The 24,569-nt window shown below is 57.0% G+C and overlaps 1 protein-coding gene across 5 annotated transcripts in view; it reads left to right on the forward strand.

Moving 5' to 3' along the window:
* The window catches only part of ST3GAL1 (ST3 beta-galactoside alpha-2,3-sialyltransferase 1), a 66,901-nt gene that overhangs the window by 37,980 nt on the left and 4,352 nt on the right, over window positions 1–24,569 (forward strand). For 2 of the 5 annotated variants that reach the window (XM_054691962.1, XM_054691963.1), the window contains 5 exons: window positions 1,615–1,669; window positions 16,534–17,409; window positions 21,180–21,376; window positions 22,183–22,362; window positions 23,530–23,575. In XM_054691962.1, coding sequence (XP_054547937.1) covers window positions 17,107–17,409; window positions 21,180–21,376; window positions 22,183–22,362; window positions 23,530–23,575 — 726 coding nt within the window. In that variant the 5' untranslated portion in view covers window positions 1,615–1,669; window positions 16,534–17,106. The other 3 variants (XM_054691964.1, XM_037501534.2, XM_054691965.1) reach the window with 3 other exon arrangements.

The following is a 24,569-nucleotide window of genomic DNA, read 5'->3' on the forward strand; positions in this document are numbered from 1 at the left end:
AAGATGGTGGTGGTGCTGGTCCAGATGACAGCAGTGATGGTGATGATGATGACAGTGAGGATGGCGGTGATAACACCCTTATCATGCACACTTTAAGCTCTCCCCGTATCTTCACCTTCATAACCTTCTCATCAAGCTTAGGAGATAGGCATTTCCTTTATCCCTACTTTACAGATGAGGGATCTATGGCGAGGTGGGGTAAGTGACTCACTGATGACCCCCAGCCACCCCATACATGCCTCGAGGCTCACCAGTGTTGGGGATGGGAGAAACGCACGAGCAAAGCACATGCTTCCTTGGGAACGCATTTGCTTTGAATCAAACTCTGTTCTGGTTTTTAAAACTCCCTCCTTTGTGTTGTTTCCATGGAGAGTCACAGGCAGGCCAGGCCCATCCTGGCACCACTCCCTCCTGCTCCTCAAGGCCACCACCATGTAATGTTAATGTCCAGGGCCCTGGCCCTGCATTATGGATGAGAGAGGTCAGGAGCAGGGCCACAGGCACACCTGGGCAAGGCCAGAGCGGGAAGAGCCCATCTCGACCATTCAGAAAGTCCTTTGCACATTCATCTCCAGGTAGGAAGGCATTTTGCACACCATGCAAGTAACAGAATCCAGAGGGTGTGGGTCCAAAGCTGTGCCCAGCCCATGGCCAGCCCTAATACCACGGGTATTAGTATTATCAGTTGTTGTTGTTTAGAGGGGACCCTTCCCTCCACTCCACGTTTAGGGACAAAGCAGACACAACAGATACACCTTCCTCATTCTCACACCCAGGTAGAGACACACCTTCTCAGATACCTTCATACTTACAAGACCCTCTGCCTAGAAAAGGAACAACTCTCAGAAGGCTGGGTGGTGGCCAGCGTTTCCAGCAAGGGAGTATTTCTTTTATGAAGGCACATGCGTTATCCTAGATGTGATTTTGTGGCACCCTTAATAGTCTCAGACTAGCATAAGCACCACTTTTAGAGGCACAGAGAAACCCCCCAAAAAGGTATCACCCACTTTATGGCCACATTTTCCAAGAAGGAAGCCAAGAGTCCTCTGAGGATGCCTGTACTCTCTCCTTTGACAAAGTGCCCTGCAGTGTGTCTCACCAGTTGGAATATTCCAAGATTTCATATTCCACTCCATGGGGATCAAGGACTTGCCCCCAGTCCATGTGCCCCGACCCTACTGTGGGGAAGACAAGTCTCTGCCCTCCAGACAGCAGGTTCTCCATTGCTCCCAGGACCCCACCGAGCCCCTCAGTGGCTGAGCCTCAGTTTATTCCTCTGCCCAGGGCGAGCTGGACCACCTCAGGGGCTGCTGTGAAGGGACAGGTGTGCGCCTGCAGGTCCTCATTGGCCCGGGGAACATGCCCGCCCTCCTTTGTTTTGTGTCAAGCAGGAAGTGGTCTTGTCAATTACTCGAAACAGAAGTTTTCATTTGCATTTCAGAACACAAGTGGGCATCTCTGGCAGGTGGTGATTCCTCTCCCCAGGCCGGTGGCCACTGCACAGCAACACTTACCAACTCCCCTGTGCGTCCAGCCAAGCCTGTTGGAGGTGTCTGGCTGAATCTTCATGCCTGTTTCTGGGGTAAGTCTGAGTATTTCTTTTCTATTTTTCAGATAAGGAAATTGAAGCTCAGTGAGATTGAGGAACTCCCTTGAGGTCACACAGCGGGTAAGTAGTTGAGCTGGTTTGCACCCAACTCTCTTTGACTCCTAAACCGGTGGTCTTCTTAATCCCTTGCGTTCTTTGCCTTAAACTGTGGAGAGGATTGTCCCCGCCACCCACATGTGGGGATTGTGTCTCTTCCTGTGCCTCCTCGGGCAACCAGAGCTCAGCAGGCTCTGCAAACACGCAGCCTTCCCCGGTCATCCCCTGTGCTAGGCCGCGGCCATGGACGGGGATGTTTGTGCGATCTTTGGAAATGCCCGGCTAACTGCGGCCCTGTGCCCTCTCTGTCCTACATTCAAATGTGTTGCCAAGTCCCAGCTTGTACCAGTGACAAGTGCATGCTGCCGGGTTAGGAGATGACCTGTTCCTCGCGCAGACTGGGCCGAGACTGTTTTGAATAGGGACATGTCTTTGCCGTGTTTTAGAAAGTATGACTCATGACGCCGTGACGGGAGAAGGACAGGGCAGGGGGTGGGGTCCAGTGGGGGAGGGGAGGAGAGGGCCCAGCACCCCACCCTACAGCCAGCAGGTGCTGCTTCTGGCCACCGGCCTTACTTCTCCCCCCACGTGACTGTTCCTTTTCTCCTGGCCCAGTTGCTTCCCTTTCCCCCCTTTGTCTTCATGAGGAACACCCCTCTCCTGTTCCTCCTCCTCCTTGAAACCCACCATCTACTTTCTGCAAGATTTCATAGAACCCGCTTTTGACAAGTCGCTAAGAATGAGCACGCCCTGCTTAGTCATATGACCCCACATTAACTGCCTGTTGGCATCCCCCAAGTCTCGAGGGGAAATGCTGGGTGGGGGTGGGGGTGCTGTGACATCTGGGGCCACCCGCCTGGACAGTGGGTATGGTGTGGTAAGGGCTTTGGTTTTCAAACCGCCTTAGGAAGTGGCATGGAGGCCCGGCAGCTGGGCGGAGGGCCCCACCCCTGCCTCAGTGGGAAGGCTCCGTTTTGGTAGCTACTTTCTGCCCAAGTGAGAGCTTCTGTAGAGACTGAAAGTGGCAGATGTCTTGGTCCAGAAGTCTGGATCCCTGGTTCTTGGTCTGGCTCTGCCAAAGCCTTCCTGTCACTGGGCCTCAGTTTGCCCATGTGCACAGTGGGGTCAGGGCCAAATGCTGCTGGAGGCGCCCTGGGCTGTGGCCTCCTCCACCGCTAGTGATGCTGGCACTGGTTCCAGCACTGAGAACGAGGCTTTGGAGCAGAGAGAGCTGACAGGGGTACTGTTTGATGGAGACAACCCCATCCTGCGTGGGTTCCCCTGTGAGGACAAATCCAGAATCATGACACACCCGGGGTCAGAGAGGAGCCCTCGTGGCTGACTGAGGCTCTGCCACTGTTCCCGGAAGTCCCTCTGAGGCTCCAGGCTCTCAGGAACTAGCCCAAGGGCCCCACAGGGGCTTCTTCCTGTGCTCACATCCTGCCCTGTGGGCAGGTAGCAGCTAAGGGCTACGACCCCTCCTGGCCACCCCCGCCTGCCACAGCATGGTTGAGTAATATTTTTGGTTTTGTTGTTTTTGTAAATGCCAAAGGAAGTCTGACTTCTCCCCAGGAGGAGGCTGATCTGCTTGGCTCTCAAAGGGACACACTGTAAACACCAAGGTCCCCAGACTCCAGTCTTGACTTTCAACCTGGGGCAGTCATGTCTCCCCATGTTCTAGTCCAGTTCCCCCACATGCCTCTGTGATGCTGAAATGCCACAGCCTTTGCCTCCCAGGCAGGCAGTGCCAGATGCAGGAACAGAGCCCTCCGGCAGCTCTGCTTTGATTTTGTGACCTCCGGCTTGCACAGAGAGATGCCCCGTGCAGGGGCCATGACCTTGGTGGTCCTGCCTCGGGCATTCAGATAAAAGCTTCAAGCAGTCCTCACCTCTCCCTGCTCAGGGGCCACTGTCTGCAGAGCCAGGAGTTCATTTCCGGGAGCAGAGAGATGTCTCTTTCCTCAGGGCCCTGAAGGACCTATTAAGTCTTCCATTAACTGAATCTTATTCAGCTGGAAAAATAATAATCAGAAAGCAGTTCTGCCTGGTTACTGGCCTGTGAGCAACTCACAAAGCTCTTGTGTGGTGAGACTCACCCGGGCCCCACAGCCTCCTCCCTACACAGCAGCAAGCCCGTTGCCCATCAGCGCCATTAGGCTACCTGTTCATTTCTCTGTCTATTAAACAGGTCCTCCTGAGGGGCCAGGACTAAGGGCACAGTACCTATAATACCAGGGATGCAAATTAAGTAAGACACAGGCTGTGCCTAAACCACAGGCAGGTTCAACCATTTCCTCCGTTTGGTTGAATTCCAGAGAGCTCTTGGCTGAACTCATGCTCAAGGTCAAAAAGCATAAACTTACAAGGACTTTAACCTCTCTGTGCTGTGTCCCCCAGTGTCTGCCCCAAAGTCACTGGCAAAACATGCTCTATATTTACCAACTAAAGCTGATGTCTCTCTCCCCCTTCAATTGCATCAGTTTTTCTTTGGGTTTTTGATCCAGTAGATCCAGGTCTCATGCGAATTCAGAAAGGAAGGGAGGAGAAGAAGCAGGAACATAATCCAGGGGAAGGTGGCATTTGAGACACGAAATGCACCAGCAGCAGGAGGTGACAGTCATTCCATCCGCAGGGACACATTGAGTGATAAGAAAATGCTCCAATAGGTGGAAAGTAAAACAGCAGAAGGGGAAGGTCTGGAATTGGGCTGCATTCTACTTAGACGCTAATAAGTTAGCCCATCAGTGTTTCTCAGGGGCTGGGAGGGGACACAGACGACGGGATCAGAGGCAAGGACCTCGCTGCTCACGGCACAGCAAGCAGAACGAGCTCAGGTTTGTGTTCGCTCCCCTTGCCCCAGGGCCCCGGGCCGCACAGCCAGGCCAAGGCAGCGCCAAGGCAGCAGGGCACAAGCCACGAGGCTGTCTCTGGCCGCCAGCTTGCACGCAGAAGGGCTGCAGCATAAAACAGGAACTCTGAGCTGGACGACTCCGCCGCTCTGTGGCAAGCAGCAAGCAACCGTTTTATGTCCCCGCGGGAGACATGACCTCTTGTCTTATGGTTGGCTGCTGCAAACACAAGCCTGCAAAATGATCCAGATAAAGAGCAGTCAGGGCCTTGCTTCTTAGCCTCCCCGGAAAACGTGTATGAACATAAAGGGGGCACCTCCTGCAGTAAGGCGGCGGCGAGCAGACCTCCGATCGGCATCCCGGGCCTGACTCCTGCTAACCGTGCGATTAGGCAAATCACAATCGCTCCACTTGGCCAGCCTTCGTGTTCCTGTTTGTAGAAAGGAGATACGATTGTGAGTCATCTTCTAGGAATACAGCAGGGAGCAGAAGAAAGTCCCTGTGCTCCCGGCCTCGTTGTGTGGAGAATCTTGGGCTCTACATGAGCATGTAATGCCTGGAAGCAAAGGCAGCGAAAATACAAAGGCTGGTTCACGTCATGATGCAGGGTTCAAAATGTCCAGGACTGTGTCTCCAAGGAGCTGACATTTCCCCAGCATCTCGAGTCAAGTAAAGGACTGTGGAAAGCGCGTGCTAGGCAGGGCGAGGGGCCGGGCACTGCCCCTGTGCTGGGCATGCTCGGGGTCAGTATGACTTGAGCAGAGCAAGCAGAGCAGAGCAAGCAGATAAAGCATAGAAAATGGACTGGGAGGGGCGGGGGGCGGGGGGAGGGCTGGTTCCACAGGGTCTTGCAGGCGGCACTGGTTCATCCTGGGATCTGGGATCCGTCACTTGCTTTCTCTTGGCTTCTGTGAGGAGGCATCGCCCCTTTGCAGAGCGGATGTGAGGGTGAAATGAGCCCTAGAAGTGTCCAGCTCGGGGTGCTCAGTGTGGGCATCAAGGACAGCCCCCATGCAGCCCTCCAAATGTGCCCTGCATTGATTTCCCTGGGACTCCCCTGCTCTGGCTGCCAACAGGGAGACATGGGCTCTGTATCTCACTCTCCCCAAGCCCCCTGCCCCTCCGCTGCTCTAGGCCCTGGGGATGTCCATGCCCACTTGCTGCATGCAGGACACCACCGGCTGCTGCCCTTCCGCCCTGCTCGCCGGGGCTCTGAGCTGCAGGCTGCCCTGCCCGTGTGCCCTGGCACGTCCAGCCCCGAGCCTCGCCAGGCCTGCCAGCACTTGGCAGCTCTGAAAGCTCCCTGCTCCCACACTGTGGTCAGGGTCTATCTCCTCCAGGCCCCGCGTCCCTAGTCCTCCTGGTGGACTGCTCTGAAATCCCTTGTCCAGGGGCAAGACTTCCCTTCTCCCAAGAGCGGAGCTCAGGACAGGCCCCGTGCACACAGCTTGGGCCCAAAGTTGACAGGACGGCTCTTGCTGATAATTGTACCCCCCCAAGAGGGGGCCCAGGGTGGGGACCAGGGCAGTTTTAGCCTAGGGACCCCACTGGACACCATGCCACCCCCAGCCCTTGGCTTTGGGGAATGGCTCCTGCTGGACTCCTGCCTGTTGGCAGCAGCTGCAGCCCTCGCCATGTTGGCAGCAGGGTTTACCCTCCCATCTGAGCCCCACTCTGTGCGTGCCCAGATAGCGTGCCCTCAGCCCCTGCAGGGCCCCCTGGATGCTCCTGTAAATCGCAAGAGTTAAAATCTCCCCGCAAAGCCAGCGGGCAGGGGAGGAAAGTGATCGCTCTAAGCCGCATGTCAGCGATCTCGATCTCCGCTCCAGCCCTGGGGCCTCTCGCTTCCCCTAAGCCCTTCAGAACCAGGCACAGAGCAAGATGGGTCAGGGTTGGGGCCCTCAGAGCTCAGAATCGTCTCCTCTTTGCACCACCCAACTCGGGGGTCCCCTTGCTCTTGTGGGAGCAGTTGGGAGCCTGGGCTCGCGTCCTGATCCCGCCACACAACATTCTGAATTGAACACCCCTCCGTCTGCGCGCGCAGGGAGATTTGTGGATTTAAATTCCTTTTGTGCGGCTGAAAATATGAAAATATCTCCGACTCCTCATATGACTCTAATCCTGCTTAATCACGTTTCTCGGGGAGCTTCTCCAAAGCTCTGTTCTGAACCACTGTTTGTGCTGCGGGGAACTTTTGTTCTCTCTTCCAGCTCCCCAGCAAAGAAGCCGGGAGAGGTGCGGGGTAAGGATGTGATTCGTAAGCACTAGAGAGAGGGCTCCCCACCTCCTGCCAGTGCTCCGTGGGTGCAAGGGAATGAGCTCTCAGGCAAACAGGTGGAGAGAGAAGTGGGGAAGTGGAGGCCCCCAGGAGATGGGCTGCCAAGGCACCCCATGGAGACAGGGCCGCTCTGCTGACTCTCGGGGAGCCCCATAGCACCCGCCCCATCCAGCCTCCATTTGCAGTGGTTGCGTCACTGACCTGCTGCCCACTAGTGGTCATGGCCCCCCATTGCCTTCACCTCAAAGCCCAGTCCGTGTTCCTAAAGTCTCACAACCCTACCCTGCCCCCAGCCCCCTTGATGGGTGGGCCCCCAGCTTCCTGTTATTATTTCAGGTGCCTCCATCACCGCCAGCACCACCACGCCCCCCCGGCAGTGCCAGAGCACCCTCTGTCTTCAGGGCTTGCCCCAGTGGCCTGGGCTTCCCGTCTGTAAAATGGGTCCGTAGCAACTGCCTGCCCAGGAGACCTGGCACTGCCCTTTCAGCCCCAAGAGCCGTGGGCAGCTAGAGCCCGGCCTCCTGCCTGCAAGCAGAGCTGAGGGTGCCTGGGCACCTGGCCAAGCGTCCGGCCCCAAAACCTGATAGACACTGGCTGTGTCTGATGGGCAGCTGTGCCTGGTGAGAAGGGCAAGTGCTTGGTGTTGCCAAGCCGACCCCCAGATAGGGAGGAGCTGCTGCAGTGGCCCCCATCTGGGCTTGGCAGGAGCAGCAGTGAGTCTTCTTCCTGAGAGATACAAGTCTAAGCCCAAGGGGTCAGCCCACCCCACGGGAGAGGGGCTCAGGAGGGTTGGGGGCCGCCACCTGGAGAAGCCACCACTAATGGGGCCTTGCTCTGTAGCTCTGGGGGACACCAGTTGCGTTCCTGTGGGAGGAAGCTGGGGGTTGCCACCAGGAAGCCTGGGGGCTGGGCTTCTTAGGAGGACTGGCAGCCGGAAGCCTCAGTGGCATAAGGGCGGGGAGGCAGGTTTTGTCCCTGCACTGGCCATCTCAGTGGGAGACCTGCTCAGTGGGAGTCTCCGGGCAGCAGTGAGCACGGCAGTGGGAGAATTCCAGGAAGAACAGCTACGAGGTGGGAGGGGCCCTGGGCGTTGGGCTCACAGCTGGAGAATCCTCTGAGGGCTGTTCCTGGTGCTGTAGATTTCTCAGTCAGCTGGGAGTTGGGGCTGCCTGCGTGGCACACCTCCAGGGGGCGCTGCTCGCACCAACCGTGGGGTTGTGCAACAGGCAGGTCTGTGGCAGGGTCCCTGGCAGGACGCGTACGGTGCACTTGCCTCTGGCAATGAGGATGGTTCTTGAAAGGTCATTTACAAGGGTGCGGTCTGGGGTCGGGAAACCACAAGATCAGTGTGGTTGGAAACTGTTAGTGGGATTGGGGGAATTCCAGTCCTAAGGACAAAGAGGCAAGAGGCTGAGAATGGAGAGGTTACTGGAACCCCAAGACAGAGCCACTGTCTGGAGAGGGCCACTGAACAGCAACACACCCCACACCCCATGGGGGCTTCCGAGAGCTCCCAGGACATGGCCCAGCCCTTATGGGGCTGCAGACCTTGCCTCGCCCGACTCCTCCCAGTCCTGTCTTTCATCTTCCTCCCAGGGACTCTGTTCCATCTAACCCTCTTTCGGTTCCTGCGGACTCACCTACTCATCCAGCAGAACTTTGTTCCTGCAATTTCCTCCCTGCAGGCTCCTGTCCTCTCTGCCCTGTCCCACAGCCCTGCTGCCATTCTCACTTCCTCCAGACGCCCCCAGTCCCAGCCCCCACACTCTAAGGGTAGCTGTGCTGGTCAGGGCTCTCCAGAAGAACAGAAGCCAACCACATAGATGCCTAAGTATGTTAAGAGATTTATTTTTGGGGATCGGCTCATGACATTGTGGGACCTGACATGTTCGGCCCCTACGGCAGGCCAGGGAGCTGGAGACTCAGGCAGGATCTGATTTCTGTGTTACGACTGGGAGGCAGAATCCTGGAAACCTCAAAGCTCTTGCTTGAGGCCTTCAACTGATTAGATGAGGCCCACCCACCCCATGGAGGACAATCTCCTCTAGTTAAAAGTCGGAGACATTAACCACATCCACAGACAAACCCTCACAGGAACACCTAGAGTTGGACCCGATGATTGTTCTGACCTAGTTGACCCATGGAAGCATGGGTGATGGAGGCATCACAGCCGTTCTAAATGTCTTGTGTGACTCCTTAAGACTCTGCCTGACCTAGTGCTGTTGATCAGGGGCAGGGACAAAGGCACTTACCTTCTCTAGGCGTCATTTAGCCTCTTAAATAGCAGGCACCCAGCGAGCAGTGTGCAAATCTGAGGGTGTTGCCAAGACAGAGTCTGGCGAAACTGAGTGGCACAGAGGAAGTGTTCAGTTCTGCACAGCCGCTTCTTCTTTGTTCCAAACCCACTGCACGTGCACAAGCACGCTTTTTAATTTCTTGAATGGATGGTGGTGCCAGGCTTCCTGATGTCAACTGCCAGGCCCTGTCCTGGACAGTCTCTGTCCGTTAGGTTTGGGACAGCCTCTGTCTGTCAGGACCTCAGAACTCGCTGCTCTGCGTGACCCTCACAGCATGAGGCCGCTGTCCTGTAGCCACTTGCGTCCATTCTCTTCTAGCTTAGTGAGTCTGTGTGAGCCGGGGCTGGGCTGCTAGAGTCCTGGGGTGGCTGTGGCAGGGCTGGGGTGCCTGGCGCTGCTCCACAGCTGGGGGTGGGGGGCTCCCTATGTTTCCTTTGTCCCCGGGAGGCACAGAGAGGAGCAGGCCTCAGGGTCAGAACAGTTGCTGTCTGGGTTCCTTTGGGACCTAGTTTTTACTCCATGAAGATGGTCACCCCCACTCGGGCAATGGCACGAAGCCTGTCATCCCGATATGCCTCTCTGTGGCCAGAGCCACCTCGCTGCGGGACATGATGTTTTCAGGAGGGGACTGGCTCGGGCTGCAGTCCCAGGGTGGCTTCGAGGAGGACTAAGTCCGGGCACCGTGGCCAGCTCTGTGTGACTCAGCGGGTGGAGCTGCACGGGGCTGGGCCAGAGTCAGGCAGCCAAAGAGAACACAGCAGGGAACGGGGGGTTCCCACTCGGCCCGGCCAGGCCCTGAGCTGGCCGCCATCAAACCCTGTTCCTGCTCAAGCTGCCATCGCCAGCTGGGGGTAGACAGCAGGCAGGGGCTGACCTCGGCTGAGCTCGCCCTGTGGGCTCTGCCTTCCCAGAATCCATACCACCCCCTCACAGGGGAGGGCGTGGGCAGGCTGCCGAGATAGTACACTGCCTGCTGTCACTGTCGATGTGGTGGTGGGCCTGAGTGGAGCAACGGGGAGACAGGAGAGGTCTGCTGCGCCATGTGGGTAGCTCCCTGGCTGGAGCTCGAACTCGTGCTGCAGTGGCTGTGGATAGCTTCATCCACAGCTGATGCTTAACCCCTTGCACCACCAGGGAGGCCCCGAGAATTGACATTTATATCGCGCCTACTCTGCAGAATGGCGCCAGTCACCCCATGCAACCTTTTACCCAGGAACAGCCCTCCCTGTGCACATGCCCGGTCCCACTTTGGGATTCAGAACTTTGAAGTTCAGAAAGTGAGCATCAGAGGGACGCAGTGCCTGGCCCGTGAGCACAGTACTGGGAACACAGCGGTCAGGATTAAACCCAGGTCTGTCTGTGCCTCTTGTGCGCCATACACTGTTGGCCATGATCTGCTCGCACATTCTCCCAGACCCAGGAACAAGTTTGAGAGTCATTCTTCTGTGATGGAAAGTTTGGGGATCCTGTGTCAGTTAGTTCTGAGTCTGTTTTCCCGGTGCCACCAGGACCCCAAAGGCTGGGACTTGGAGGAGCTATTTTTCAAGCATCAGAGGGCTTGAGGACACACATGTTCACCATGCCCTCTGGCCGGGCTGCCGCGTCCCAAAGCTGCCGTGCGAGGAGGGCGCCGAGAAAAAGTGGCAGCAGATGGAGCCAGCCCTCCTGGAGCAGGCAGAGCCTGCAGCTGCAGCCCTCGGCCTGTTGATTTACTCTCTTCCCTCCCCTTCTGCTCACTCTGCTGGTGCGAGGGGATTTGCCGTGGCACCTCTGGGCCTCCCTGGGCCCCAACTTGTTCTGGATCTGCCCGGCCCCATATGCTTCCAGGACGCCAGCCAGGCACCCTGAGAGGCAGGGAAAGTGGCTGTGGCTTCCACTTCTGGCCGTGACCCAGGCTACGTCAGACCGTTTCTCCTACGGGGAACTATAAAAACCAGATAAGATCAAAATCCAGCTGTTTGCAGGCACTAGAGACCAACCATGGCAGCCAGAACTTGCGGCACAAAGATCTCGGGGAGAAGGGAAATGAATAGTGGTGAGCCAATACCCCGTCACCGTCCCGCACAAGGGTTGGGCATGAGCAGAGAGCCGCGGCTCGGAGTTGGACAGTCTCCCAGGGATGGGCAATAAAAACGAATAAAATGAAATAAAAATGGAGTTTCGGACAACCAAGTCAGCCAAAACCTAGGGGTCCAAGAAACTAGGGTAAAGGGGCTCTCAGGGAGGGGAGGTCTGCACCTCTTCCTTCCCAGGCTTCTGCAGTATTGAAGCTGCACAGGGCCAGAGCTCAGGAGCAGGCCCAGCACAGCAGCTGAGATGCTCACAAGCCAGACTGCGCTGTTGGCAAGCCACAGTGCAGGGGAGACAGAAGTTGGGGGTGAGATCCTGCCAGGAAGAGGCCCGTTTGTAGGTAGGCATCCCAGCTACCCAGCTACCCCTTCAGCAGGGCTGTGCCCTATAAGTAAGGGCACAAAAAATATAGCCACGTAACACTTGACGACATTTCTGTAAAAGCTGGACCACGTACATGACAGCGGCCCTAGTTGTCTGTACCTTATAGCCAAGGTGTGTTGTGGGCTGTGCTCACACTCTGTGACATGTGTGCCACAACAAAATCACCTAAAGACACATTCTCGAAACATCCCATTGTTAAGAGACCCATCCCTACAGCCAGCCATTGTGAATACTAAAATGCAGCTCCAGTGACCGCTGGAACAAGATTATGGGCCTGCCTGTCCCCCAGGAGAAACAGATTTCTCTGTAAGGAAGCATGCCTCCTCCAAGCCTCTATATTTTGACCTCCACAGTGTCCACAGTTACCAGACACACCAGGAGACAGGACTGAATGACCAATGACAGAGAATAGACCATGGGCATAGACTCACCAGCTAGTCAGACGTCACACGGTGTAGCCAGGGGCTTTACAACAACTGATGAATGGTTGCAGGATGACAAGATGCAGGATTTCACCAAAAAACCAGAACTTATGAAATAAGCTCCACTCAGGTGGAAATTCTGGAGCTGACAAATACAATAACTGAAATGAGGAACATAATACAGCTGACCTTGGAAAACACAGGCTTGAAGTGTGTGGATCCACATCTACGTGGACTTTCTTCTGTCTGTGGGTTTGGCATCCATGAATTCCACTGGTATCGGTCGGCCGAATCCCTGGAAGTGGAATCCAAGGCTAAATAAGAGTCACCCGTTGACTTTTGACTATGCCAGTGGGCGGTGCCCATTCCCCGCATCCCCTTGCGTTGTTCAAGCGTCAACTGTGTGTAATTCAGATCAGACACAGCAGAGTTGGGGGTGAGCAGTTCGTATCCATCTCAGGAAGGTGGAAAGATAACTACTTCCAAATCCAGAGGGCGTCTAAGAAAGGGAAACGTGACGACAAGAACAGTTAGTGATGAAATGGAGAACTAGCAAGGGCTACCGGAGGCCTAGGAGGAGGCAGAGGCCTGGGTCTCGGTGCTGGCTTTGCCACCATCCGCTGTGACCTTGGGGAAGCCCCTTGCCTTCTCTGGACCTTGGTTTCCCATTTCAGGAACACAGCCAACAGCATGACCCAGGGGGCTAGGCCAAGAGCTCTGAGGTCATCCCAGCCTCGTGATAACCCCTTCGCCGTCCCGCAGGTTCAGCTGAACAGTCAGAAATCCCCACGGTTCCTTTTTGGTTTCCCAGCACGCGTAACAGTTCCTCCCTCAGAGCCTGGTAGCTGCCATATTCTCCCTGTGCCGGGGGCTTCTCTTGATCAGGGACCACTGAAGTAGAGTGAAGCCTCTTGGAAGAACCCTCTGCTTCTTCTCTGGTCAAGTAATCAGAGTAACACCAGACAGATTAGCAGGAGAGAAAGACCAATTTAATTATGTGCATCCACATCCGGGGACTCTGCATACGCGTGGGGATTCCAGAGCAGAAAGGTAATGTGGGGTCTGTCTCCTGACCTCAGAAACGGGAGGGGGCCCAGGACTTCAAGGGGAAGGGCGGGCCTCACATGGGGAGGACCGATTAGCTTATTAGCTTATTTCTGATAATGACCCTCATCCTAGGTGAGACCCCAGTTGTCATTCTTCTGGGTAGTTAAGGGGGAGGCAAGAGTTTTTCATGAGCCTGCAGGGCCTGGACTGACCTCAGCTGGAAGTAATAGGCACGTCTGGGGTGCGGGGGGCCTGTTCTGATTATCTGTGGGGCCCTTTCTGAACACGTGCCTCCAGCACCCTGCACAGGGAGCTCCCTACCCTCCAGCATGGTGCTGGCGACCTGGGTGGACCGTCACCTGTTGTCTGTGCTAACTTCAGACAGATTCGCCCTGCCCTTCTGCACGCTGACAGGGAGCCCTGTCCTCACCCCGCCCTCTCCTCCTCTTTGTTCAGCAGGGGCGTGGCTGGCCTCCTGCACTGCACTGCGTACTTGGCACAGGCCTATGGCCCGTGGCGTCTTGGCCAGGGTTTCATCTCATGAGCCAGAGTTGGCTGGCGTTCCCCTGGTGCTGCAGACTGCCTCACTTACAGCACAGGGAGGTCACGCATTCCAGGTTTCTTCCCTGGGGCTGGGGAAGGGGTGGAGGGCTGTTCTTGCTTTGGCACTGCAGTTTTTTTTCCAGGACTTTTGAAAGCACTAATTGATAGCAGCCCCAGAGCCTCTGCTGGTAGGTGGGATCCTGGTGGGCTCTGGGACCTCCCCCGGCTTCTGCAGCTCAGCCTTGCCCTCGGTCCCTGCTCTCACCCACCAAGCATCAGCAGAGAACACTACCATCTCTCCCACCGAGCCAGGAAACCCAACCTTGCACCGTGACCGTAAATATGATCCGTCAATAAGGATCAATAGGCATCTGTGTCAGTGAACTTGTCTCTGCCCTTGGCATCGGAATACAGACTCGGCAATGCATTGTGAGCCCTGCTCATTAGAAAGACACCCCTTTGTGAGGAGACCCCGAAACCCCTCCAGCTAGTCTCCATGTCACAGAGAGAAAACTTAGTCTTGACAATGGCATCCCAGAGTCCTGCCCTCTCTCTACCCACCTGCAGGCTTTTTCCTCTCTGACCCATCACCTGCCCTCAACTCCAGCTGTTCGACCTGGTCCAGCCTCTTCTCTCCCAAAAGCAGAGGGTCCTTGAAGATGCCTGGGAACTCTCACCATGGAATCTTCCATGCTGGGACCCGCCTAGCCCCAGGCCTGCACAGCACAGGTGGTGGACACATGGGACAAATGGACAGACAGGTTGGCCGTCCCCAAAAGTGAGCCACATCTGTGCTATTTGCCTCATTTACCAGCTGAAGGAATGGTTCAGAGAGGGTCAGTAATTTGTCCATGGTCACGCAGCGGGTGGCGTGCACGGCTTGATGAGCATCAGAATCGCCTCAGTCTCCACTTTCTTGCCCTGTTCTTTCCTCTGCATTGTCAGCCCTTACCTTTCCCTTCCGTGGTTTCTGTACCCCTTCCTTCCATGCAGGTACCATGAGATAGGGCCGTGACGAGTGAGACAGTGCTCTTCGCCTCCTGAGGCTCTCAGCCCAGCGAGGAAATAGTGAGCGAGTAGTGCAGGCAGGGTGGCTCCAGCGCTGTGGGATCCAGGAAAGGTCCTGACTCAGCCTTCCTGCCGGAAGCTCACCCCAGCTGAACCCTATGGAATGAATAAGAGCCTCCAGGCCCAGCAGGGTGGGATGGGTTTCCGGACCCTGGGGGCAGCCTCAGCAGGAGCCCAGAGGCAGGAGCAACTGAGCCCTGTGGGTCAATCATGTTGTTTCAAGTTACAAGTAATCAGTTTTACATAATAAAGGGGATTTATTCTCTCATGTCACTGAAAAGTCAAGTGTAGGGTGGGCTGCAGGTATGGCTAGGTCAGGGGGTTGACACTACTAGCCGGGCCCTGCTCACCTTCCACCTCTTCCACATGAAATAGCAGAGCGGCCATCATGACCCCGGCTTTCACTTCCAAATGAAAACCCTGCCAGAACAACGGATTGTTTCTTCTCTCCCTGCATTAATCTGGGGTTTTATTCTGATGACTGTATTAGGACTCATACCCGCCCCTGGACATATTACTGTGGTAAGAGTGGTGGGATCCCCCACTGACCAAGTTCAATTCCAGCTTGCCCTCGAAGATCAGCAGGCTCATCTAGCCCCACGGCAGAGCTCACGTGATGCAGGCCAGGGAGGCAGCTGGAAGGGTGAGCTGGAAACTTCCAGCTCTGAGCTCAAGCCCTGCATACTCCAAACACACGCTGAGCGGAGGTTCCTAGGAAGGTGCTGTGCATTTAATCTGGTTTAGGGGTTGCCTCTCTTTCTACCTAAAGATCATCAACCTCCCTTCAGCTATCACTTTCTTGGGAAAAATAAATCCTGGTTGCTGTGATTTACACATTGAGGCTGGGTGGGGGGGAAAGGTGAGGGGGTGAGGGAGGCTCTCCAAGCAGGTGCTGAGGTGTGACCACACAGCCTTCAACAGAGGGCCTGGGGGTCAGGAAGGCTAGGGAGGTGTGCTCTGGGCATTCTGTACACCCCCTCGAGTGCGTGCAGCTGAAGCCAGTTAGAAACAGGGCGTCCCTCCAGAACAGAGCCCCCACCCCCAATTCCTGGCCCCCCACCCCTCCAGGTACATGGGATCTATGGGCTGTGCACTTAGATTCAGTCCAGCTTCGTCCTTTCCTCATGACCTTGGGCAAGTCATTTAATCTCACTGAATCTCAGTTTCTTCCAAGAACAAAATGGGAAACCCCAGCCAGCTGGTGGTAGACTTTGAGGACTGTCTGAGGAAACAGACGTGAATGGATGTGCCATCATGCCTGGCTCTGACTGGATATTCAGTCACATTGAAAAGGGAAAATAAGTTCTAGCATTTGCCCAATAGATACCAGAAACTCAGCATATGCCATATCATCTTCATAACCAGGCTGGAGGTGGCCCTATTATCATCTCATTTTACAGAAAGGGAAACTGAGGGCCTAGGAGATTGAATAACTTTCCCAAGGCCATACAGCTGCGGGCACCTGACCCTGGGCATCTAAAGCCCACTTTACGGGGCTGAGTCGAACTGGCAGAACCTGAATGTCAGGATGGGGTGCCCTGTGCCACCCCCACACATTCTGTTTTCATTGTTGGAATCCAGAAGAGAGGGAAGGAGACAGACAGGAGCTTGCAGTTTGTCGTCTCTGTGTGAATTCCATGGCATCCTTGACTCACTTTACAAACTTTCTTTGGATGCTCACTGGACGAGGTTCTGGTTGTCGAAAAGAGGGATGGGGCACCCCATGCCCCTGGGCAGCCTCGCAGGACAGTGGTGCCCTCCGCATTGCCCACACGCTCACCCCCAGGCTCGAGAGGGTGAATGATTCGGGGTGACGTGGCACCAGAGGCGAGGTTCACGGGTGCCATCCTGGCGGAGGTGGGGAGAGAGAAGTCATTGTTTACAACAGGCTAATCGGACCCTCCTGTCTTCTCGCTCCTTCCCTGTGCAGATGACAGACAAGCCGCAGTGCCTTGCTCCAGCCAGCTGCGTAACCACCGCGCCTCCGTCCGCAGTGGGGCCAGACCGCGTTCTAATTAGGGATCGTCACACACCGTCCTTTCCGGAAGACGCTGGAAAGACCACATCGCTTTGCCCTGCGCCACGACCTGTCCTTCGAGGTCCTCACCCCCAAGGGACCCTGCCTGTCATAAAGATTAATCAGCCTCCATCCCTGTGGATGGGAAAGGAAATCACTGTTATTAAGTTTGATTAAAACCTCATCAAGACACATTATCAGCTGTTTAAGGATTGCTGACAGAGAAAGCTCTTTTATTTCCCCAAAAAGGACAATTATGCAAAAAGATCCAGCCCGCATAGCCTTTGACCATCACATGGGGATGTCCAGCAGGCTGGCTGGGGCTCAGCAGCAGTGAGGTCGGCCCCCGCCCCCCAGGAATTCCCACCTTGCTTGTGATCTAAGCCTCAGTTCTAGACATTTTCTTCCAAATTCTTCCTCAGTTAGGACGAATTTCCCCCAGCTCAGCCCCAGGAGGTCCCCATCAGGCAAGCAGAAGTGGCAGCCATGAGGAGGAGTGTCCTCAAAGTCCTCACCCTCCTGGTCTTCTTGATCTTCCTCACTTCCTTCTTCCTGAACTTCTCCCACACCATGGTGACCACCGCCTGGTCCCCGAAGCAGATGGTCATGGAGCTCTCCAAGAACTTCAAGAAGCTCATGAAGTACCCGCACAGGCCCTGCAGCTGCGTCCGCTGTGTCGGGCAGCGGCAGGTCTCCCCCTGGTTCGACGAGAGGTTCAACGCGTCCATGCAGCCGCTTCTGACGGAGCAGAACGCCATCTTGGAGGAAGACACCTTCAGGTGGTGGCTGGTGAGAGCCGGGGTTGGGGGGCAGGGGTGGAGGGACCGGGGGACGGGGCTCCCACAGCCAAATGCTCAGCCCCCACCTGGGGCTCTGCTGGCGCTTAGCAGGACTCAGAACCTCGGCTGTGGTCATTCACTCCTGCGGCGACTGCGCTGGGCGAGGACTGCAGGTTCGCCTGGTCCTATCGTGCCTGGCTTCGGTGCGCTTCACCTTCCTGCGTGTTTGACAAATTGGAGGTTTGTGGCCCGCCTGCAGGCAGCGGGCCTCTAGGTGCTTTTTTTCCTCCAATGGCACATGCTTGCTTTGAGAGACTGTCACATGTAACCGGGGTCTGTGCACTGTTGTCTAGACACAGGCTGCCGCAGGCCTCCAGGCTAGAGGGGAGGAACGGAGCATTCAGGTGCAGGGGAAGCCAGAGCCATCGTGTGACTCGCTTCATCTCCACCCTCCCGTTATCGCGTTTGTCCTGGCTGAGACTGGCCCGTGTGCAGAGCCAGAGCGGAGGGCTGGGGCTAGTTTCTGTGATCGCCAGGCCCAGCAAAACCGCGAACCCACAGAGCTGCCAAGATAAGGCAGCAGAAGAATGCACCTCTGCAGGCCCGGAGACTGAAGTCCAGATAAGAATGAGCAGACCCTGGGGGAGAGCCTGGCCGGGGGCCCTGGGCCTCTGATGTCCGCTGCAATCCTTTGAGTCCTATAGACGGCGCCGTACGTCCCTGCCTGCGTGTCCACATGGCCCCTGCCGCGTGTGCCCCGCGCCTCAGCTCCCTCTCTGCCTTGCTTGGCAAGGCCGCTGCTGCCCAGTTAGGTGAATCCCAGATCACCGCACCTGGTGACTCAGAGCGAGGCCACACACAGCGGGTGTTCAGTGCTGCAGCCTCGCTCCGTGGGCGCATCCTTATTCGCCTCTGCCGTACCTGCTTTGTAGATGAAGCTTACTCACCGGCCCCTAGCACAGGAGCAGCGCGGCATGCACACAGGGGCGCTACTGCTGGGGCTCCAGGGTCCCCTCGGGGTTTGGAACCTCTCTCCCTGCAGATAAGGGGGGACACTGTATTCCCCTCCAAGGAAGAAGGGCCGCAGTGTGGGGTCCCCGGCCTGTCTACCAGCTGCGAGGGGTGACTTAGGGTTCTAATCTGCAGAATCCCAGTGGTTCCCCCAACCAGCTCTGCCCCCTGCTGTTGATAGGCAGGTCTCCAGCTCACCCTGTGGCCTAGGCCCCTTCTCCCCTCCTGAGCCCTCCCTTATGCCCACAAACGACTGGGATCCTCAAGAATTGCCCGGCACCCTGGGCAGCAGGGTGACCCAGGAGACTCCAGGGCCAGGCTTTCGAGAACTTCTCATGGAGAAGGCAGCAGGCCGGCCTATGTCTCTATCTGGCTTTGCGGGAAAGAACTTTAATTTGGCAGCTGTTCCTTTAGGCACCCTTGGCACCTCGCGCACCTGCCAGTCTCCTCTGACAGCGGCGGCTTGCCTGGGCAGGCACTGGGGCCCGGTGGCATCAAATGTCACTGTTTTGTTTTCATTACATCTTACAATTACTTTCTTACTCCTGCCAAGTAATCCTGGCCTGGCGCTGTGGCAGAGATGCGAGGTTTCCTTTTAAATAAGACATGCTTTTTTCCTCATGCGGCCAGGAGGGACCAGGCCTTGTCATTCGTGGGTGCTCAGTGAACATGGATGAGCAATGGGTTCAAGAATGCCGTGTCAGGCCTTCTGGCAGGGCGTGCCTCAGCTCATGACATGGTGTGAGGCTCCCTGGTAGAGGGGAGACTGTGTCCCAAGGGCAGGGCTGCAGGGTTAGGGTGCACTGCCCCCCGCCCCCCGGACCCCAGGGCTTCTCAGAGATCAACCCCCTACCCACAGCCACATTGGGAAGGCTGTCAGAGGGGCAGGGTCTGGGGTGCAGCCTAGCACCCCACCGAGGCAGGCTGCAGTCGGCCTGGAGCTGCCTGCGTGATCCTGTGAGAGCAGGTGTTTGATCTGGGGAGTGTTTTTTATTTCCCTGTGGTTAAATATGCGTAACATAATATTTGTCACCTTAACCATTTAGAAGCTCTCAAGCATTAAATGCAGACACGGTGTCGTGTGACCAACATTATTGTCAATGCTCAGCAAAACCCCGAACCCACAATACACACATCCTCCCCCTGCCCCTGTCCCCAGCGGCTGCACAGCCCTTCCCCTGTCTGCCTCCATGAAGCCATCGCCCTGACCCCTGGCCAGCGGCAGCTGCCTGTGTGTCCTTGTGTGTCTGCTGAGTTCACAGCAGAGTGTCCGAGCCCAGCCACGTCCTTCACGCGACAGGCCAGTGGGTGTTTATGACTTGGTGTCTCCCCTTCGGAGGTGGCTGGACACTCGGGTCAGCTGCTGTGAACTTGAAAGCACACACTTCTGTGGGGACCCCCCTGTCAGTTCTTTGGGGTCTATTCAGTAATAGAATTGCTGATCACAGGAGAGCGCTGTGTTTGGGAAACTGCCGGACTGTTTTCCCATCAGCTGTCCCATTTGACTTTGCCACCAGCCAAGCACAAGGACTTGGTTTCCTTTTCCTCATCAACTTGTAATTTTTTTTTATTATAACCATCCTGGTGTATAGCATGCCCCCCAACTCCCTGCTCCCCCAGAACCCGCAGAGTGTCCTGTGCTAGAGGGGAGGCCAGACGGCCTAGAAGAGCCCCCTGGCCTCCTGGGGTGCCTCTCCTTTAGAGAACCTGATGTGGCAGCACCCCAGGTGGGGGCCGGGTGCCCCAGGATCTCCCTCTGCCCCCACGCCTGGCACTGATCTCTGGACTGTGGCCAAGCAGCCTCTAGCCTCTTCTTTCCCTCCCAGGCCCTCCTTGTACCTGAGTCTCTAAGTGGCTGCGGGGACTCATCCCACGGCCCCTCCCCGACTTGCAGCTCCAGAGACCAGGCTCCATGCAGTCCAGGTGCCCAGGGTGGGCGGCCAGTGTGGTGGGTGAGACTTTCAAGCAGTTTCAGAAACCCCGGGCTCAAGTCCAGGCTTGTGTTCCGACACACGGCGTCCTTCCGTGGCCACAGCTGAAACGACACACACCAGAAGCTCGGGAGCAGCTGGGCCCGCCTAGGAGACCCCCCCAAGGTCCCACTGGGCGAGCAAGGCGGGTGCTTCCCCAGGCGCTCGCCGGTATTTTGCCTGGCGCCATGAGCAACAATGGGCGTGGGGGGTGGTGAGGGCATCAGACAGTGACCAGCTCGTCCCCGTCTCTGTGCTCGGGGTCCTGCATCCAGGGAAAGCTTGTCCTGACTGGCCACCCTCAGGGGAAAACCAGTGTTGGCCCCCAGTCTTCGCCTCTGCCCGGGGTCAGGGAGATCCTGGGGCAGCCTTCACGCTGGGACTTAGAAGTCCAGACAGCTGGACTTAGCTGTCGCCAGACAGACGTGGGAGGCTGCAAGGCCCTGGCATAGGGTCTGGCTGGAGCCCAGTAGCCCGGGGGCTGGGGCATCCGAGGGGTGGGAGGGGAGGAGCAGAAGCAGGAGAGGTGGGCACAGCGTGCCCCTAGCATCCCCCTCTGTGCCTCTCTCCTATCAGCCAGTGTCTCGCCTCAAAGAGCCGGCACATTGTAGGTGCTTGCAGACGTGTGCAGAGTGCACGAATGACCAGCTTTGCTCCCCACCTGCCTGAGGGGACCTTGGCTGTTCAGGCCTAAAGAGAGGGGGTTGTGGGGAAGCTCGAGGCCACTGTGAAGCAGCTCCGTGCCCCCCACCAGAAGTGGTTCGGCCAGGCTGACCTGCCCCCCGTCCATTGCCCACAGAGGCTCCAGGGGGAGAAGCACCCCAGCAACCTGAATGACACCATCAAGGAGCTGTTCCAGGTGGTCCCGGGGAACGTGGACCCCCTGCTGGAGAAGAGGTCGGTGGGCTGCCGCCGCTGTGCCGTGGTGGGCAACTCGGGCAACCTGCAGAACTCCTGGTACGGCTCCCAGATAGACCGGCACGACTTCGTGCTCAGGTGAGTGCGGCCCCGTCGCGGCTGGCGGGGTAGGGCCAGGTGGAGCCAAAACATCGAGACCCCAGCTACGGTGTGCCAGGCTCACCCGGGACCCCAGGCCCAGCCCAGCCCCTGGCCTCAGCGTCCCCATTTGTGCCCTGCAGGATTAGAAGCGCCTCTCTGGACTCTGAGAGCAAACCCTTGGCAAGAGGAGCCAGTGACCCGCAGGGCTTGACAGGGCAGGCCTGGCAGGAGGGCAGGGTTTGCTCGAACTCTCGTGCCCAGTCCTCAGCCATCGTATAAATATCTGCTTGTAGCGTAAGATGTGTCCCCCGTCACCAACTAAGACGGCCTGTGTCCGCCCAGCTCCCCGTGACCCCACCACATAGCCCACTCTGCCCAGGGACACAGTGCCCAGAGAAGTGCGGGTGGTTGTGGGGCTGCCGATGCCTGGGAACCTACTAGAATAGCCTCCTGTTCTGTGATCTCTGACTTGTCTTGGACCCCTCAGCTGGCCTCCCAGAGGCCACGTCTGCTGTGCATGGGGCAGGGGAGCCGGGTCAGGGTGAGGCAGACCTGAGTTTCGTGGTCGGATGAAATAGTCCCACCCAGGCCCACTGGCAGGCCGTCTGCCTGGTGTGAGGGGGTGTTGCGAGGGCCACGCACGACATGTCATCGTTAAAGAACACGAAGGAGAAACAAAAACAGCCTCTGAGCTGTGGCTTCTTCATGTCCATTTGATGGGGAGGTCGTGGGGCCCAGCAATACTGACCCCCAGCACTGGGGCCCGTGGGGTACTCAACCATCTTTCTCTCCTGCCCGCACAGGATGAACAAGGCCCCGACGGCAGGGTTTGAGGACCATGTCGGGAGCAAGACCACCCACCACTTCGTGTACCCCGAGAGCTTCAGGGAGCTGGGGGAGAATGTCAGCATGGTCCTGGTGCCCTTCAAGACCACTGACCTGGAGTGGGTGGTCAGTGCCACCACCACAGGCACCATCACCTTGTGAGTCCCCTCGGGGTGTCTGAACAGAGGGTCAGGCCCCCCACCACGCTGTCTGCCTACTGAGCACCTCCCTCCCGAGCTTCCTCCAGAGGTGCCCAGGGAAGCCCGCTAGTCTCCAGCCCCCTCCCCACCCTGCAGCTCCTCCTGGGCTTCGCCCGCATCACACTCAACACACCTGAGCCTCAGCCTTCCCCCTAAGGGTGCTGGAGGAACCCTACCTACAGCGCCACTTCCCCAAACACCCCGGAAACTCCAGGGGAGAGGGACTCAGCACATGTTAGTGAAGTTCTGACCCCCCCTAACTCTGCAGTTTGCCTGAAGAGGACAGCACCCTGTTTTTCAAACTGTAAAAATGGCCCTGGAATTGGGGGCAGAATTTTTAGCAGGTCAGCCCCACCTGACCTGCTTTTCCAGCGCCGCCTGGAAAGTAGGGAACTCCCCGCTGAGCCGCCCTCTGGCTCCCGCGGCCGTGGGTCCTGGCACATGTCTGCTCGCTGAATTCTCGCCTTGTCCCCCAGCTGCCTCTGTTCTCCCGGCGGGGACACTGAGGCAGGAGCACCTGTCCCAGGCTGAGCAACCCACCCGCTCTGGTGTCCCGGCAGCTTCCTAAGCCCCGTCCTCTTGCTGCAGAGACATGGCTTCAAAAGCCACCATGTCTGGGTCCAGGTTAGGAAGCCTGAGGAATTGAGGTGCAGGAAGGTGGGGGGCTACACTCTCAGGAGGCCAGCATGGGAAGCAGCTTGGGAGAGAGCCCACCAAGCAGGTCCCAGAGGCCTCAAGAACACAATTACCCCAGTTCCATCCCACGTGAGGCCTGGAGGCTTTTATACCTGCACCTGGGGGGCACGTTTCACCTCCACACAGAGCAAGGGGTCAGGATAGGGCTTCATCAGTCAGCCCCCCAGGGGGTGACGCCTCTGCACTTGGTGTGTGGGCAGTCTGGATGAAGAAAGAAAGACCTTCTTTCCCTTCCTGGGCTCAAAGCAGCAGAACCAGCTCGCATTAGTCAAGTGCACCCTCTGGTGTCGGTGCTGGGATACTGCTGCAGAGGCGGGAGAGCTGCCCAGCTCAGGCTGCCTTCCCCACGCTCCCCTCTCTGCCTGTTCTCGCCAGGCTGCCTGCAAGGAGCCTCCTCCCCACTAACTGCCTCCCTCTCTCCTCCTGCAGCACCTATGTCCCCGTCCCCAAGAAGATCAAAGTGAAAAAGAATAAGGTGAGTGGGGGGCAGGGGGTGCTTAGGCCCGTCCTTGAGTTCAGGCCCCTTTGAAGGCCCCGTGCTGTGATGGAACCCCACCTCTCTGCCCCCGCCAGCATCTGGCTGCAGCGAGCCCCTGGGCCCAGGTTGGTGGCGGTAGCAGCCCCCGCTTGACTGCCCTGCTGGAGAGAGGTCAAGCCCTGGGGTAGTTTTCCAAATGGAGGCCCCAGGCCCACAGCAGCCCCTGGTGCTCGTCACAGATGGCAAGCCTCAGCCCACCCTTCTCCCCCTGGACCTATGAACCAAACCCATGGGATTTTTCAAGTCTGACTGAGGTCCTGATATGGCTGCAGTTCTAGAACCACTGCTCTTCAACCTGAGTGTCTTGAAACTTCTCACCCTATCTCCATATCTCCACCCTCCCCAGCAGGCCCCTGGATGGGATCAGCTGGGACACAGGCAAAGGGCAAAAGGACGCAAAAAGTGTCTCGACCAGGCCGTCCTTTGTACCCACTCTCATACCTCAGTCCTCTGCAGACAGTGAAATACTATTCAGCTGTGTAAGGTGAAATCCTGCCACTTGTGACAACATGGATGGAACTTGAGGGGATTCTGCGAAGCAAAATTAGTCAGAAGGAGAAAGACAAATGCAGGCTCGTTTCTCTGTTCCACACAGAAGTGAAACCATCTGATTGGAGTCAGAGAGGTCAATCATTTGCCCAAAGTCACACAGCAGGTCTAGAACCCGAGCCCTCCCTTTATCTTCGGCCCTGGTCCTTTGCGCCTTCATTGGTTCTAGAGTGTAGCGTGGAGCTGGTGGAAGGGAGAGCCGCAAGATGACAGAGCCTTGAGGCCAGGCTGAGAGATTAGATTGCTGACAGAGCCCTGTCTAATCCACCTTTCAGGCCTTCTTAGGGGCTGGCCTTACGCCCCTGCACATGCATTACCTCTACCTGAGAAGCCGCTTCCTCTCCCCAAGGCAGCCAAGGGACCGGATTGCCCAGTGCTGTGT

The sequence above is a fragment of the Talpa occidentalis genome, unplaced genomic scaffold, assembly GCF_014898055.3.
Source record: "Talpa occidentalis isolate TD23 unplaced genomic scaffold, MPIMG_talOcc4v2.1, whole genome shotgun sequence".
Taxonomy (NCBI): Eukaryota; Metazoa; Chordata; class Mammalia; order Eulipotyphla; family Talpidae; genus Talpa; species Talpa occidentalis.